The sequence below is a fragment of the Hemiscyllium ocellatum genome, chromosome 12 (assembly GCF_020745735.1).
Source record: "Hemiscyllium ocellatum isolate sHemOce1 chromosome 12, sHemOce1.pat.X.cur, whole genome shotgun sequence".
Taxonomy (NCBI): domain Eukaryota; kingdom Metazoa; phylum Chordata; class Chondrichthyes; order Orectolobiformes; family Hemiscylliidae; genus Hemiscyllium; species Hemiscyllium ocellatum.
In genome coordinates, this window is record NC_083412.1 from 51,343,409 (window position 1) to 51,357,490 (window position 14,082).

The 14,082-nt window shown below is 39.3% G+C and overlaps 1 protein-coding gene across 3 annotated transcripts in view; it reads right to left on the reverse strand.

Annotated features, from left to right (window-relative positions):
• riox2 (ribosomal oxygenase 2) overlaps positions 1-14,082 on the reverse strand; it is a 60,516-nt gene that overhangs the window by 18,199 nt on the left and 28,235 nt on the right. For all 3 annotated transcript variants that reach the window (XM_060833034.1, XM_060833032.1, XM_060833033.1), the window contains one exon: positions 4,954-5,042. In XM_060833034.1, the coding sequence (XP_060689017.1) occupies positions 4,954-5,042 (89 nt within the window). The remainder of the gene's footprint in view (positions 1-4,953; positions 5,043-14,082) is intronic.

Sequence of the window (14,082 nt, forward strand, 5' to 3'; positions counted from 1 at the left end):
TCCACCTATGGACATAGTACACCTTCCCCATAAGTCAAAAATATGAGACTATGGCTCTCCTGCATATTCGCCATATCAAGAAGGCACATATGGTTGCACAGTAGAGATAAGCTCAAGCATTTTTAAGATGCGATTTAAGATGCTTGCATTCCTCATCCATTCTTGCAGCAGCCATTAGTGCAACGGATACAGCTTCTTACCCTTTTCCTTTGGAAACCATTCTATTGAGCCAATATCAGAGACAAAGCAGCTTCTCAGTAAAATTACCTGCAGCTACAGCAAACATAAATAACTTTTGAACAGTGTCCTCCAAAATATTGGCACATCAATGTCCCTGACAACGACACCAGTCTAGTCTAATGCCTCCATGGTGACACTGCACTTCATTGTCTTGATTTAGATTTTTGTTGATCAGGTCTTCTGGTGCCTATATGGTTGGAGATCATACACACGGCAGCAATGAGGACGCCCCCCCGCCCCCCTAACATGTCCCTATAAATCATGAAATGCAGTGTTGCATATTTGATAATGGTGTGGAATGTTTTATGGTCCAACGTGTGAAGTTTTTCGAACCTTGGAATGTGCTTATTACTTTGGCAACTAAGGTGAATTTTTCCAGGGTGCAAAACATTGTTTGTGTCTTACCATTATTACCAGGACTGATACATAAAGTTATAGAGTCATAGAGTCATACAACATGAAACAAGCCCTTCAGTCCAACCAGTCCACGCCGAACATAATCCCAAATTAAACTAGTCCCATCTGCCTGTTCCTGGCCCTTATCAATCCAAATTTTTCCTATTCATATACCTATCCAAATGTCTTTTAAATGTTGTAATTGTACTGATTTTGTCCAAATCTCAAAATGGATTTGTCTAAACCTGCTCAAATCACGGAAAAGAGCCCCAAACTGTCCAAATCCCGGTGACGAGTCCCCAAACTATTACGACACGGGGTAAACCCTGCTGCTAATTTAGACCCAACACACAGGGAAGCTCACCTCACACCACAATCTGTTAAATTTCAAGAAGCAAAGAACAATCCCAGATGTCACTATTTAATGTAAAAATTAACAATTTTATTCTTTAAGTCCAACAGAGAACATTAAAACAACAGCTATTTACAACTCCTTTCTCTTAAACTTATCCTTTACCTCCCACTCTACAATACTGGTCCTATTAAAAAACCCAATTAAGATTTACAGAAAAAATAATCATGTTTCAAAACCAGCCAGCTTTGTCGATTCTCCTTTGTAGATTTTTCTCCATAGATTTTCCTCTGTATTTTCCTGGGTAGTCTTTTCTTCGGTCTTCTGCTGTACAACTTTTCTTATGAACTGGTACCTTTTACATAGCTATTCAGTCTGTACTTATTGGTGCTCTTTGCAGCTCTCCCGCTGACTGTTCAAAATGTCCCATTTTATACCCCAAAACATTGGATCATTTCATTGGTTTGATGTCATCCCAAACAGTAAAGTTCAATTGGATTTTGGTCTCTGGGATATAATTTAAACTGATTGGCTGAATTTGAATTTGTTTTTGTACCATGGCAATGCAAAACCATCTATTTGTTCAAACCAAATGTTAAATTTTTTAATTGTTCAGCACACTTTGTGCTTTCAGTCAGTCCTTGCCAGTTTCTTCTCTCAAAAGTACAGTATACACCTACACCTACAGTACACACATCCATCACTTCCTCAGGAAGTTCATTCCAGACTCGATCCACCCTCACTGTAAAAATAATTTGCCTCACATGTCTTTTTTAAACCTCTCACCTTAAAAATGTGCTCCCTAGTCCTGAAATTCCCCATCCTAGGGAAAAGACAACTACCATTAACTCTAATAATACTTTTCATTATTTTATAAACTTCTATCAAGTCACCTATCAACCTCCTATGTTCTAGTGAAAAATGTCCCAGCCTATCCAGCCTAACTCAAATCTTCCATAACCAGCAACATCCTGGTAAATCTCTTCTGAACCCTCTCCAACTTAATAATATCTTTCGTAGAGTCACAGAGATGTACAACATGGAAACAGACCCTTCGGTCCAACCCATCCATGCCGACCAGATATCCCAACCCAATCTAGTCCCAACTGCCAGCACCCGGCCCATATCCTTCCAAACCCTTCCTATTCCTATGTTGCAATTGTACCAACCTCCACCACTACCTCTGACAGCTCATTCCATACATGTACCACCCTCTGTGTGAAAAAGTCGCCCCGTAGGTCTCTTTTATATCTTTCCCCTCACACCCTAAACCTATGCCCTCTAGTTCTGGACTCCCACACCCCAGGGAAAAGACTGTCTATTTATCCTATCCATGCCCCTCATGATTTCATAAACCTCTATAAGGTCACCCCTCAGCCTCTGATGCTCCAGGGAAAACAGCCCAACCTGTTCAGCATCTCCCTATAGCTCAAAGCCTGGCAACATCCTTGTAAATCTTTTCTGATCCCTTTCAAGTTTCACAACATCTTTCCGATAGGAAGAAGACCAGAACTGCACGCAATATTCCAACAGTGGCCTAACCAATGTCCTGTACAGCCGCAACATGACCTCCCAACTCCTGTACTCAATACTCTGACCAATAAAGGAAAGCATACCAACGCCACCTTCACTATCCTACCTAACTGCGACTCCATTTGCAAGGAGCTATGAACCTGCACTCCAAGGTCTCTTTGTTCAGCAACACTCCCTAGGACCTTACCATTAACGTATAAGTCCTGCTAAGATTTGCTTTCCCAAAACGCAGCACCTCGCATTTATCTGAATTAAACTCCATCTGCCACTTCTCAGTCCATTGGCCCATCTGATCAAGATCCTGTTGTAATCTGAGGTAACCCTCTTCGCTGTCCACTACACCTCCAATTTTGGTGTCACCTGCAAACTTACTAACTGTACCTTTTATGCTCACATCCAAATCACTTATATAAATGACAAAACGTAGAGGAACCAGCATCAATCCTTGTGGCACTCCACTGACACTGGTCACAGGCCTCCAGCCTGAAAAACAACCCTCCACCACCACCCTCTGTCTTCTACCTTATATTTGGTAAACATGTTAAATGTTAGTTAAATGCATAGGTATTCTTCACCTGTGTGGGAGTCTGTTTGATGCTATCGCCCTTTGACGAGTCTCAGGTCATACAATAGTGGACCAAATCCTCCCTCGAAGAATGAATCACTTATTCTTTCCACCCCAGATATGGTGGCAGCCATTTTCATTTGCATTACGTACTATTTGGAGGATGGAAGGAAACTACAGTTGTGCTCACGAAATGAGTCACAGGTTTAGTCAAGGTGATGCCCCAAATCTTCAAATTCCCTTCTTGGTCATCTTCCCTGTCAGATCCCTGATTGTCCTAAGCAATTGACAGAACATCTCAGAAGTACCTGAATTAATGCAAGACAATACCCTTAACTTACGATGCCGAACCCTGAACTGAATGCTGTCTCACTTGGCCTGACTGAGGATTACTCCCTTTAGACTTTGAGATATGTCATTTGATTGAAGTGCAAGCAATATGTTTGTCACATAAGCTGCTTATACATGCTGCATGTGTGACACTGACATATCACAGTAGCATACAGCAACATGCCTATCCCCATGACTGAACACAGCTGATGATTCAGAAGCTGCCTGGTTTTGTGCCTGTGCTAAAAGGCAAATCTGAACTGTGAGCTTTTAAACAGTGGTAGAGGGGACAAAGCTCAAAACTCAAGGCAAGGCAAGGCAGAAATGTTAACAGCATCCAAGTACCCACAGTGAGTGGGAACTAAGAAAGTGAGGAGCCCAATATGTACCCTGATTCAATTAGTTGGGTGCCTTTCCCCGTGTACAAAGTCCAAACAGAAGCATCGCAATGGGCTCCCAAAGTGTAGCACTGAAGTGTAGAATTGTAAATGAGTCAGAGCTCTGCCACAATGATACACATCCGATGTCAATCTCAATGTAGGGAATTGGAAACTGACATCAATTATGTGAGATACGAGTGGCACATAAGCATGTGCAAATAGATTTCTCACTGCTGACCAAGGAGATTCTCATCTCACTATACAAAACTTGATTATAGAATGGGATGTTTTGACACCATAAACCTCATTTCTGCATGAACTTACCATATTTTCCCAACTGATCTGCCAGTGCCAAAGTTATTCAGGGGCTAGGAAGATTCTAACCATAATATCTAAAACTTTTCCCAAAGACCACATCTCACAATTTGACTCACAGATGTTGAATCACTTCATAATATAGAACGTCAGTGCAACAATGTAGCAACCAAGCTGCAAATGTACATTAATATTTTTTATAGGATGAATTTGAAAAAGACCTAGTGCTAACATGTCATAAATAAAGCCAAACAACAACCAAAAAAGTCAATAGAAAGATCACATATTTAAAACAACAGATTATAAACAAAAAGAAAAGTCAATATCACTTCTATAGTGTTCTGGCAGAACACATCTGGAATGTTTTGAGAGATTCCGGAAAATTAAAATTAAATTTGCCAAAAATTAATGTAAAACACCACAGAAAATATTTTTAAATTAAAGATACTATTTGAAAATATTTATACAACAATAACTTCCGTTCAATCTCTGGCAAGAGTAGACAGATATTGAATATGTTTATAATATAACATATGACATAAAATTGGTGATGTCTTTTGAACAAGGCATAACAAATTCCATAATCAATATCTACCAAAAGATATTATTCACTCTGCTACTGGAATAGAGTATGTTACATTTCATACATTTCATCTGCAAAGACAAAATATTAGCCAAACTGACTTCACTGCCTTCTCGGTGGCAGTTAAAGTCTCAATGGCATTTCCACTCCTTGGTACCAGAACTTATATTGCAAGACTTAGAGTATTTTCAATCATCAAAGTCAATTTAGAGAGAATATCACTTAAACAGTCAGATTCTTCATTATTGTTTGTACTAACCGTCCTTTCTTGATCAAGTTCCACCAAAATCAGAGTATGGTCTTTAAATCTTAATTGGATCTGATCATTGAGTTTAGGCAGTTTTCCAGCTGAGAAAGAAAGTAAAACAAGTTAACAGACAGTAATTATGTCTCATCAGCAGGCCAATGACACAGTCAAGGTCACTAATACAGCATGGGAAATAAAAAAAAATAATATCTAATACATTGGAATATTGCAAACATCTTAAATTTCATTCGTGTGCTGAACTAAATGTAACAATTAGAACATATTATCTTAACTGTCCTCAAGATCTACTTAACGTTACAAGTTGTGATTTTATATTACAGGGCAGGCAACATAACGGATTGCTGCATTGGAATAAGGAGTTGCCAACAACTCAAAGATATTGACACGCACTGTACTAAAGCTCTGGAATTAAAGGTTGGAAGTTACATTTTGGCAATGGATATTCGTGGTTTTCTGAAGATTTAAAAATAATTAAAACAATGAAAGAGACCTGCTAGTTCATCACCTCATTACAGTACCTAGTTAACTTTTAACTTCCTCTTTGCTGGCATCAATCTTAAATTTGCCATGTTACAAATTTGAACCTTGTCCTACTTTTATAACTTCAATAATTTTCTGCATGTTTCTTTTCCATATTGTTTCCATTTTTATATTGCACATACCTCTAGAAGATAACCTTTAAAAGGACTGAAAAATCCTTACGTCTTTAGTGCAACTGTGATCTCTAAAAATAGGGATTAGTTTCATGGCTCTTCCCTCTACTTCCTCCAAAGCCATACCAGAATTTCACACAACATTCAAGATGTATTCTGCCAGAACACGAGAGAAGTGATATCGACTTTTCTTCTTGTTTACATTGTGCTGTTTTAAACTTGTAATCTTACATTCGATTGACATTTTTTTGGTTGTTTGGCTTTTTTTGGTTGTTGTTTGGCTCTATTATGACATGTTAGCAATAGGTCTTTTTCAAATTCATCCTTAATCAATTCAACAATAATTTTCTATTTATCCTTGCTATGTGCGGTACTTATCAGGATTAAATTTCATCTGCCACTGTTTTTCTCAAGCAGGTAACCAGCCTGCTCAATTGAAAGTTTATGAATTGCCTCATCTGACTGAGCTGCCTCTATTAGTTTAAAAAAAATGCACCATAGCATACAATTAAATACACTCAATGTGTATAGTTCTATAACTAACAGGAATCACTATTCACAGTAATCATCATTCACTGTAAACATTGTCAGTCCTACTCCTTCACCAAAATTTGAAGTAATAGACTGAATTTAGCACATAGCTTATTGCATTTGAGCTTCTAGAAATTCAAACTGTAAGCAGTGCTTTGACTTCAAGTGATTGCTGGAAAACTTATAAAAATAAAGCAGACTAGAAACACCTTAGTTCTTCACTGAGAAGATGACTAAATATTACAATGTACCATACTAGTCCCATTCAAGCTGTTTATTATTGGATCTATTTGCTTTCTTCATGCTGACTTCTAATAATTGATTTAATTGATTGAACTGCCCTAATCTGCTCCCTTTTCCATATAAATATTTTTCCACAGTCCTGAAGTTGGTGTTTTTAATCTTATCACACACTATTTAATCAAACAACCCACTTATTCAACCAATGCAAACATGCTCAATGTCCTGATCTTCTTCCTTAAAAGGCTGTTGTTGCTTTTTCAGTTCTTCTGCATTCTTCACAGTCCCTCTTTGCCTGCTGCCATTGCACAGGGCACAGCAAAACATTAAACTCTGCTTGGGCTATACCACAAAGCCAGACTGATCAAAGTATTGAAATGTTATCTTGAAACTTCTATTGTCTGCTCCATGATGGCCCTGGTGGAAGAATGAACAGCATTTTATCTATGTTCAGCCTCAGTCAGGGGATGGCATTATGGAGTCATGAGCCGGGCTGCAGAGGGTAGTTCTGGGCTGGTAGGACTATGATGATTTTACCTGTACTGCGTATACGCTTCATTAATGAAATTGCCCTGTGAAGAGCCTCACACCATCTACAAGTACAGCCACATATTTAGACAGAAAATAACCACTTTTTTCACCTACTTCAGATTGGTCCCAGCAATTTCCATTTTTGAAATTTGGGTTAACAGTTTGTGCTTTGCCTGATAATCTAAAAGCTGCCACAAAACCTTCATATTCTTTTCTTCCTTGTACTCCATGTCAATCCCGTTAGTTCTAAACTTCCACATATTCTCACACAATTTGTCCATTTACATTTTCATCTCCCAACATTACTCTGAGCCTTAGCCCTATGGCTTGGCCATGCAACCATAATGCTGCACTGGCCCCTAATAAAGCCAGGGTAGTGGTGACTGTTAAATGATAAACCCCTCCCACAATAACCAATGTCCTCCTTGACAGGATTTTCATTTGAATCATTCCTCTAGTTCACTATTATTATTTTTGCCTTGCTTCTGAATATTTTTAAATGTTATTTTCGAAAATTCTCTTTCACAGACATATCTCATTCCTTAGTGACTGCCTCAAGCTCAGACTTATCCCAAACTGAAGTTTCACCCTTCTTGTTTTGAATCCAATTAGGATCACAGGTATCACCATGATGTACAAGGAGCTTGCTCCATTTCATCTTCAGCTTTTTTGACATTTCAACAAAATAATTTTCCTTTCTTTCAGGTATTAAGGAATATAGGTTGCAACAACTGTGGTACCTCCTTCCCTCTGACTCCATTCCTTCTTCTAACCTTACCTTGTCAAGTATTTACCGTACTTTCTGACCGTCTACTAAACAATCTGTACTCAGTAGACAACTTAGTTTTATCCCTAAACGCCCCCATCTCAATGAATTTTGAGCATGAAATGATGTCGATTTCTACTTCCGTTACCTTTGCTTCTGTGCCCATGTTTTTGGATTAGAGTCATCTGAAGAGCCCACAGATCCTTTCACCTGCCTCCAATACACTCACTCTGATGTCTTACTCACATTTGACTTGTTCATTGAGAACTGTGAACGTGACATCAGTCACCTTAATTTCTCTGCTCCCCTCACTCGTTTTAACCTATTTCCCTCTGGACTGACTACAGTTTGGGTTCCTAGATCCAACCCTGACTTTGTAATCACCACCTGGACAATAACCTCACCAATAAGCATCAAGTTGCTATTGTTTCCATGACTATTATAAACCTCATCACATCTCTGCTCCACATCTTCCCACCTCATAGTCCCACAATCCTGTACAGCCTGTTCTACCTTCTCCTAAAATATAGAAATAGGACTGACCAGACAAATGAGGTGCCTCAATCTTCTCCGCAGAACTTATTTCTTCCTTTCTTGACTTGATTTCTTTTCTCCTCCTGCCCAGTCTCTTCTCACTTACATCCTTGATTCTTCAGACACTGAATTTTGGTTTCAAAACCTTCAGTTTGCTGGCACCAGTTGTCCCCTTTCCACCATGACATGCAATCACTGTACATATCCATTCCCCGATCAGGATGGTTTGAGGGCTCTCCGTTTATTCCTCGAAAGGTAATGTGAGCCATACCCATCCACCACCATGCTACTCTGCTTGGATAAGTTTGTTATTATTTTTAAAGAATTTCTCCTTTAATCCCTCTTACTTCCTTCAGGTCGATGTGGCCATGAGTACCCCATGGGCACTCGTCTCTTTTTTGAGATATGGAATATTCCTTGTTCCAGTCCTGACCCTTCTCCACAACAAAATATCAATTTTGCTTCCAATTTCCATCTTTCTCTCATCTTCACCTGGTCTGACTCCTCCCTTCCCTCCTTTACATCTCTTATTTCCATTTCTGGTAATAGGCTGGCCACCAATATCTATTACTGACTCCCACAACTACCTTGATTATACATCCTCACATTCTGCTTCTTCTAAGACTCCAATCCATTCTCCAAACTTTTCCATCTCGGTCACATCTGTTCTGATAATGACACCTTGCGTAGGGGGGGCTCCGACATGTCATCTTTGTCCTCAACCAATGATTCCCCACTACCTTAGCTGACAGGTCCTCAATCATGTCTGACCACTTTCCTGTACTTCTGCCTGCATCCCTTTCCTCACACAACAAGAGTCCTCCTTACCCTCACTTTCCACCCCAATCAGCCTCCACATCCAAAGGATCATCAGCCAGTATTTCTGCTACCTCTAGCAGATACCACCACCAAACAGATATTCCCCTCCCTCCCCTGTCAACTCCTCCTTCACTCCAAACATTTCCTCACACTCCCATGGCACCTTCGCATGCAGTTGCAGAAAGTGTAATACCTATCTGTTTCCCTCCTGCCTCCTCGATATCCAATGCCATGTGAAGCAGCAATTTACCTGTACTTCATTCAACTTAGTCTACTGAATTTGCTGCTCAAAAAATGATCTCCTCGACACCAAGGAGATAAAACACATAGTGGGTGACCAATCTGGAGAACAACTCCACTCTGTCCATAACAATGACCCCAAACTTCCAGGTGGCTGCCACTTCAACACATAAGATTCCCATGGTAATACTTCTGTCTCAGCTCAATGGAAGTGGATGAATAATATCTCATTTCATCTTGGTACTTTACAACCCTCAGGACTAAACACTTAATTTAACAATTTCAGAGCATGAACACCTTCCTCCATATTCGTTACCCAACCCAAGCACTCAAGTCCTGTTCTATATAAGTGGCTCCAAGCATAACCTACACATTTCAACTATTCACAGTCCCTTTATTCCCCATTCAACATTTATCTCACTCCCAGCTTATCATCAACAGTCCCTCTGTCTGCTTCTCCTATTTTTATTGATTTTTTTCCAAAAAATGACAGCAGAACAAGGTACAATCACAAGCAATAAACAACTGTAGGCAAAACCCCAATCACCTTCCCCACAGCATATATCTCACCCAAAATACAATAAATATATACATATACAAAGTACAAAAAACTCATAATAAATTAAACCAGCAATAAGATAAATGCATTAGCAAAAGAAAAAAAATTGCTACAACAGAAGATAACTCAGTCTGGAACAGTTAAAAAGTCAACACCCTTAACATAAGAAAGGAGAGGATTCCCAATTTTTGTAAATTTGTTAGAGGAGCCAGATAATATTAATCTATTCTAATTTAAGTATAGCACATCTCTAACCCAGTGTGTATGAATAGGCAGAATTAGGGATTTCCATTTTAACAATACCAGTCCTCTAGCCAATAGGATAGTGAATGTTCTCATGTCTTTTTTAGAGGAAGAAAGATTAGGCAAAGAAGATGACACCCCAAACAAAGCAGTAATAGCATTAGGAGTAAGATTTTCGCCAGATACCTTAGATAAGGTGTCAATGATATCAGTCCGATATCTACCTAAAGAAGGGCAATGCCTGAAAATGTGCATATAATTTGCTGAGGTTTGTTGACACTGATCACAGGATAATGATACTTCCTCAAATATTTTTGCAAGTCGAGCTTTGGTGAAGTGGGCGTGGTGTAGAATCTTGCATTAAATAAAACCATTTTTGCACAGATAGAAAATTTCATCCCACACATCACCCAGAATTACCTTTTCTAGATCTCCATCCCAGATAGCTTAAATAGAATCAACAGAGTCTGAGCATACTTTATGAATGTTTGAATAAACAGCTGAAATAGCTCCCTTTAATGAAGAAAGTGGTTATAGAAAGATGTTAAAATCACTGTAATGAACTACGAACTAAACTGTGAACTTAGAGGTAAGTAAAAAAGTGTTTCTCAATTTCTCTCTATTAGGGGTCTATAATACAATCCCAATAAGGTTACCATCCCTTTCTTATTTCTGGTCCATCCAAATAACTGCCCTGGATGTATTTCCAGGAATATCCTCCCTCAGCACAGCTGCAATGCTATCCCTTATCAAAAATGCCACTCGCCCTCCTCTCTTGCCTCCCTTTCTATCCTTCCTGTACCATTGGTGTCCTGTAACATTAAGATGCCAATCCTGCCCATCCCTGAACCATGTATCATGTTGCGGCTGTACAGGACATTGGTTAGAGGTTTACAAAATTATGAGGGGCATGGATAGGGTAAATAGGCAAAGTCTTTTCCCTGGGGACAGGGAGTCCAGAACTAGAGGGCATAGGTTTAGGGTGAGAGGGGAAAGATATAAAAGAGACCTACAGGCCAACATTTTCACACAGAGGATTGTACGTGTATGGAATGAGCTGCCAGAGGAAGTGGTGGAGACTGGTACAATTACAGCATTTAAGAGGCATTTGGATGGGTATATGCATAGAAAGGGTTTGGAGGGACACGGGCCGGGTGCTGGCAGGTGGGACTAGATAGAGTTGGGATATCTGGTCGGCATGGACGGGTTGGACCGAAGGGTCTGTTTTCATGCTGACAATCTCTATGACTCTAAGTGGCTTTTAGGAAGTGAAAACTTATCAACCAATTGTTGAAAAGACGTAAAACGCCATCAACATATAAATCTTTCACAGTATTTATTCTTAACTTAGCCCAACCAGAAAAGGCAGTGTCCACTAAAGATGGGGGATTTGCCGCCAACGGCGTCTTAGTAGAAAATGACTGAAAGCCAAAGTGGCATCTAAATGGAAATGGAATTTTAAGATAGGATAAAACAATCGCATTATTTGTACAAACAGTGGTTGAAGAAAGGAGAGGTGAATGCAATAAAGCCTTCAATGTTACCGGGTGGGTGGAATTTGCTTCAATAGTCAACCAAATTCAGAGACCATCAAAGTTCTCATATTGGAGCCAACTGTTCAAAATTTCTAATGTTTGCTGCCCAATAATAAAAGAAAACATTTGGCAGCACCATTCCACCACGTATCGTAGGCCTCTCTAACAATGTTTTCGTAACCTAGGAGTTTTTGTATTCCAAATAAATTCAAGAATTAGACCATCTACTTTATGGAAAAAGCGGGAGAAAAATTGGTATGCATTGAAATAAATAACAAAATAGTGGAAAAATATTCATTTTAATTGAATTAATTCTAGTGTGGGCGGCACGGTGGCACAGTGGTTAGCACTGCTGCCTCACAGCGCCTGAGACCCGGGTTCAATTCTCGACTCAGGCGACCGACTGTGTGGAGTTTGCACGTTCTCCCAGTGGCTGCGTGGGTTTCCTCCGGGTGCTCCGGTTTCCTCCCACAGTCCAAAGATGTGCGGGTCAGGTGAATTGGCCATGCTAAATTGCCCGAAGTGTTAGGTAAGGGGTATGGGTGGGTTGCGCTTCGGCGGGTCGGTGTGGACTTGTTGGGCTGAAGGGCCTGTTTCCACACTGTAAGTAATCTAATCTAATCTAATTAAGGAGAGACTAAAAGAAAATGCTGGAAAATCTCAGCATGTCTGGTAGCATCTGTAAGGAGAGAAAAGAACTGACGTTTCGAGTCTAACTGACCCTTTGTCCCTTATTTAAGGGGAGACTATCCTTCAGAGTCTTGTTTAATTTGTACCAGTAAGGTGCTAAATTTTTCCTGTGCAAATTGCCCAGTGCATCTGCCATGTGTACACCAAGATAAACAAAACCAAAGTTGGCAATTTTAAATGGTAAATTATCTAGTGGGTATTCCCTGGCAGGCTCATTGATAGCAAATGTCTCACTTTTGCTAAACTTCAATTTATACCCAGAACTCTTACTGAAAAATTCTAAAACTGAAAGTGCAATGGGAATGGACAGAGATAAGTTTGAGGCAAATAGCAAAAAGTCATCTGCATAGAGGGCAATCTTCAACTCCACACCATTTCTAGTAATGCCAGAGAAATCCGCATGAGTCCAAAGATCAATAGAAAGGGGTTCAATTATAATGGCTAACAGCAGTGGACTCAAAGGACAACCACGTCTAGAGGAACGATAAAGGTAGAAACAATCAGAATTCATGTTATTGGTCCTAACAGAGGCCTGTGGTGATGCATAGAGTAATTTGATCCAAGAAATAAATTTTGCCCCAAAGCCAAATTTCTCCAAATTGCAAAAAAGATAATTCCATTTCACTCTATCAAAGAGTTTTTCAGCATCTAAAGATATCAAAGCCTCAGGGTGAGTGGATGGGGAATAATTGTAAACAACATTAAATACCTGTCAAAGATTTTTAAAAAAAGAATGCCTGTTGCAAACAAATCCAGTTTGACCCAAGGATATGAAAGATAGAAGGATGGTTTCCAAACATCGGACCAATAGCTTTGACAATAATTTAAAGTCAATATTTAGCAGACTTATAGGACAATATGAACCACACAGTAAGGGATATTTGCCTTTCTTTAAAAGCAAAGAAATTGATGCCTGAGTTAAAGTTTGAGGAAGACAGCCAGAATTAAACACTTCAATAAACACATCTACCAAAAGCGGAGCCAGCCTTTTCCAAAATGTTTTATAAAACTCAGCCAGAAAACCATAGAGTCCAGGACTTTTACCACTTTGCAGTGATCTAGCCGCAGCCTCAAGTTCTATTGCTGTGATTGGTTGCTCCAATTCCTTTTGCCACATTTTGATCAATAGTAGGAACTTTAATCTTATCAAAAAAAAGTATCAAAATTTGCTGTACCAGAAGAACATGCAGATGAATACAGTGAATTGTAAAGTTTGTTAAAAGTCTTGTCGATTTCTAATGGGTATGATATGACACCTGAATTAGCCTTAATTGGTGGGATTAATTGAGATGAGGATATTGATGTGCCAACAATTTAATAGTTCTCTTTCCTTGTTCATAAAATTTAGATCTGGAATGAAGTAAAAGCTCGGTGGTGTATTGTGACATTACAACATCATACTCTGCCTGTCGGCATATGCATTCTTGATATACTTCTGAAGACTTAGAAATTGCAGAAAGAGAGTCTAACTGAGACAGCCATTGCCAATTTCTCTTTCCTAAGTCTATTCTTATGTGCTGCATAAGAAATTATTTCACCCCTGATGAATGCCTACAGGGTTTCCCACAGCAAGGAAGCTGTAATGTTTGGAATTGTGTTAAATATTTTAAAAATCTATCCACTGAAAGACAAAATGAACAAAATCTTCCTCTAAGCGTGTATTGAGATGCCAAGGTGGGCATGTATTAAGAAACTTCTGAAAGTTTGAGAGACATTCATAGAGACAGATGCATGGTCTAATAAAAAATTGCATCATATTTGCAACCAGAAATGGATGCG